We start from the raw sequence: 2734 nt of genomic DNA, 5'->3' as shown, positions 1-2734 counted from the left end.
AGTTCTGTCCCGGTTCCCCCACCCCCACCCGACCCCCACCATGTTCTTCTTTCCTCAAGCATATGGATTTCTCTAGAATTCCTCTATGGATTCTGAAATGCTCCGCTATTGTCACCCTGGGTGCAGAGAGGCAGCATGACCTCTGGACTTCACCTGATGTTGCAGGAGAAGGTCCAGCCTCCGTGTGTCTGACGCACCCCAGGTGCCATTTCACAAAGCTGAGGTTGGAGACCTGTGATTCCTGCAGTTTCCAGTCAGCAGAACCTTTGGGAAGACCCTCCTCCCAGAGTGGAATTCCAAGACCAAAATCAGAGGGTGGGGGTCCAGTCCCACCTCAACTGTCAGCAAGGCCAGAGGAAGCACAGAAGCAGCACTGGGATTTCCCCCTCCCCCCTTTCTTTGGCAGGGGAGTAAGTGCTCAGAATTACAATATTAAGGTGACAAATTAAGTAACACATATAAATGAAAAGTGTTAGTCACTCAGTCATGTCTGATTCTTTGTGACCCCATGGACTATAGCCCATCAGCTCCTCTGCCCATGGAATTTTCCAGGCAAGAATACTGGAGTGGGTAGCCATTCCCTTCTCCAGGGGATGTTCCCAACCCAAGGATGCAACCCAGGTCTCCTGCACTGCAGGCAGATTCTTTACCATCTGAGCCACCAGGGAAGCCCCATCACTGTCTTGTGTGAACTAAAGCAGGGAGAAGTGGACACCAAGTGGACCTCAAACTGGAGGGGAGTATGGAGTTTAAAAGTGGAGGGACAGAGTTTGAGGGACAGTGGTGAGAAAGAGTGGACTGTCCTACCCTAACTGGAGAAACTGGAGCGCTAAAAGCAAGTAGTCAGCGTTAGTAGAGTTGACTCAAAGATGTGAGCCAAGGTGACTAGGAGAATGGACATAAGATAGCCTGAAGGAAGACACTGTTTGGGAAAGAGAATGAGGACCCTGAGCTGTTCCAAGAAATTCCTGAGGAAATCCCCTGCAGACTGTCAGAAACGAAGGCCTGGGACTGAAGGCTGAGCTTAGGGCTAACTCTCCATACAGACAATGAGCGCATCTGCATTCAAATCCCAGCTCTGCCACTCACAAACCATGTGACCTTGATTGGACTCTTGATATCTCTTTAGGTTTCCTCATCTGTAGAAATGGCATGGTAATATATGTAAAGCACTTGAAACAATGCTTGGCACAGAGTCACAGCTCAACAAATGTTAGACACTATTATTACCATTATTATTCTGTAGTCACCGTGATAAAGTTATAGTTAAAGCCATAGGTACAGAAGACAATGGTCTCAACAAGGATCCTTGGGTAGTGTGTACGTGAAGCCATTGTTACACCATGTTCATTTTTTCCAACAAGACTGCTTCTTTGAACGTGAGCTTCCAGGCTTGGTTCCCGGAGTATGTGTGAAGAATCTGGTAAAGATATTTGAGCCCTATGGCAGGCCAGCCGTGGACCGTCTTAACATTACCTTCTATGAAAGTCAGATTACCGCATTCCTCGGTCACAATGGAGCAGGGAAAACCACGACTTTGTGAGTCTTTGATCATTTTCTGACTCTCTTCTTCCTCTATTAGCTTCAGTCTATTCTTTCTCACTCCGGGGCTTCCCTGGTGACTCAGGTAAAGAGGCTGCCTGCAGTGTGGGAGACCCGGGTTCAATCCCTGGGTTGGGAAGATCTCCTGAAGAAGGAAATGGAAGCCCACTCCAATATTCCTGCCTGGAGAATCCCATGGACAGAGGAGCCTGGCAGGCTATAGTCCATGGGGTCACAAAGAGTCGGACACAATTGAGCAACTTCACATTCTTTCCCACAGAAGTTTAGTGAGAAAAATGTGTTCTATATGTGTGTGCAAGGAAGGTATAGCATACTGCAGTTTTCAAAGCTTGCTCACATTTATCATTTTATTAGATCATGAAGTTGGAGAGAGAGGTGGAGTAGTAAGTTCATTGCCCCTTGGTGCCAGGGATGGGGACATCCAGAGAGCGAAGTGACTTTCCAAGGAAGCCATGTTGTGGTGGTTCCATGGACGCAAGAACAGGATCGTCTCTTGTCTTTGATGCTGTGAGCTGGTCCCCCTATCCCCAACATCCCCAGCGTTTCTATCATGATGGTGGTGATAAAGTCTTGACCACTACCATCACATGCCCTCCATCTGTAGAGCATTGTGTGTGCTTGCATGCCAAGTCATTTCGGTTCAATTCAGTCACTCAGTCGTGTCTGACTCTTTGCAACCCCATGGACTGCAGGACACCAGGCTTCCCTGTTCATCACCAACTCCCGGGGCTTGCTCAAACTCACATCCATAGAGTTGGTGATGCCATCCAACCATCTCATCCTCTGTTGTCCCCTTCTCCTCCTGCCTTCAATCTTTCCCAGCATCAGAGTCTTTTCCAATGACTCAGTTCTTCGCATCAGGTGGCCAAAGTATCAGAGTTTCATCTTCAGCATCAGTTCTTCCAATGAATATTCAAGACTGATTTCGTTTGGATGGACTGGTTTGATCTCCTTGCAGTCCAAGGGACTCTCAAGAGTCTTCTCCAACACCACAGTTCAAAAGCATCAATTCTTCAGTGCTCAGCTTTCTTTATAGTCCAACTTTCACATCCATACATGAATACTGGAAAAACCATAGCTTTGACTAGACAGACCTTTGTTGGCAGAGTAATGTCTCTGCTTTTTAATATGCTGTCTAGGTTGATCATAGCTTTTCTTCCAAGGAGCAAGC

At 47.4% G+C, this 2734-nt stretch overlaps 1 protein-coding gene across 1 annotated transcript in view; it reads left to right on the top strand.

Moving 5' to 3' along the window:
• ABCA4 (ATP-binding cassette, sub-family A (ABC1), member 4) overlaps window positions 1–2734 on the top strand; it is a 132401-nt gene that overhangs the window by 71893 nt on the left and 57774 nt on the right. Inside the window, exon 16 of the mRNA XM_010860511.1 lies at window positions 1365–1539. Coding sequence (XP_010858813.1) covers window positions 1365–1539 — 175 coding nt within the window. The remainder of the gene's footprint in view (window positions 1–1364; window positions 1540–2734) is intronic.

Source organism: Bison bison, unplaced genomic scaffold (assembly GCF_000754665.1).
Source record: "Bison bison bison isolate TAMUID 2011002044 unplaced genomic scaffold, Bison_UMD1.0 scf7180017864466, whole genome shotgun sequence".
In the NCBI taxonomy this organism is placed as follows: Eukaryota; Metazoa; Chordata; class Mammalia; order Artiodactyla; family Bovidae; genus Bison; species Bison bison.
This window is presented reverse-complemented; position numbering and strand designations above follow the sequence as displayed.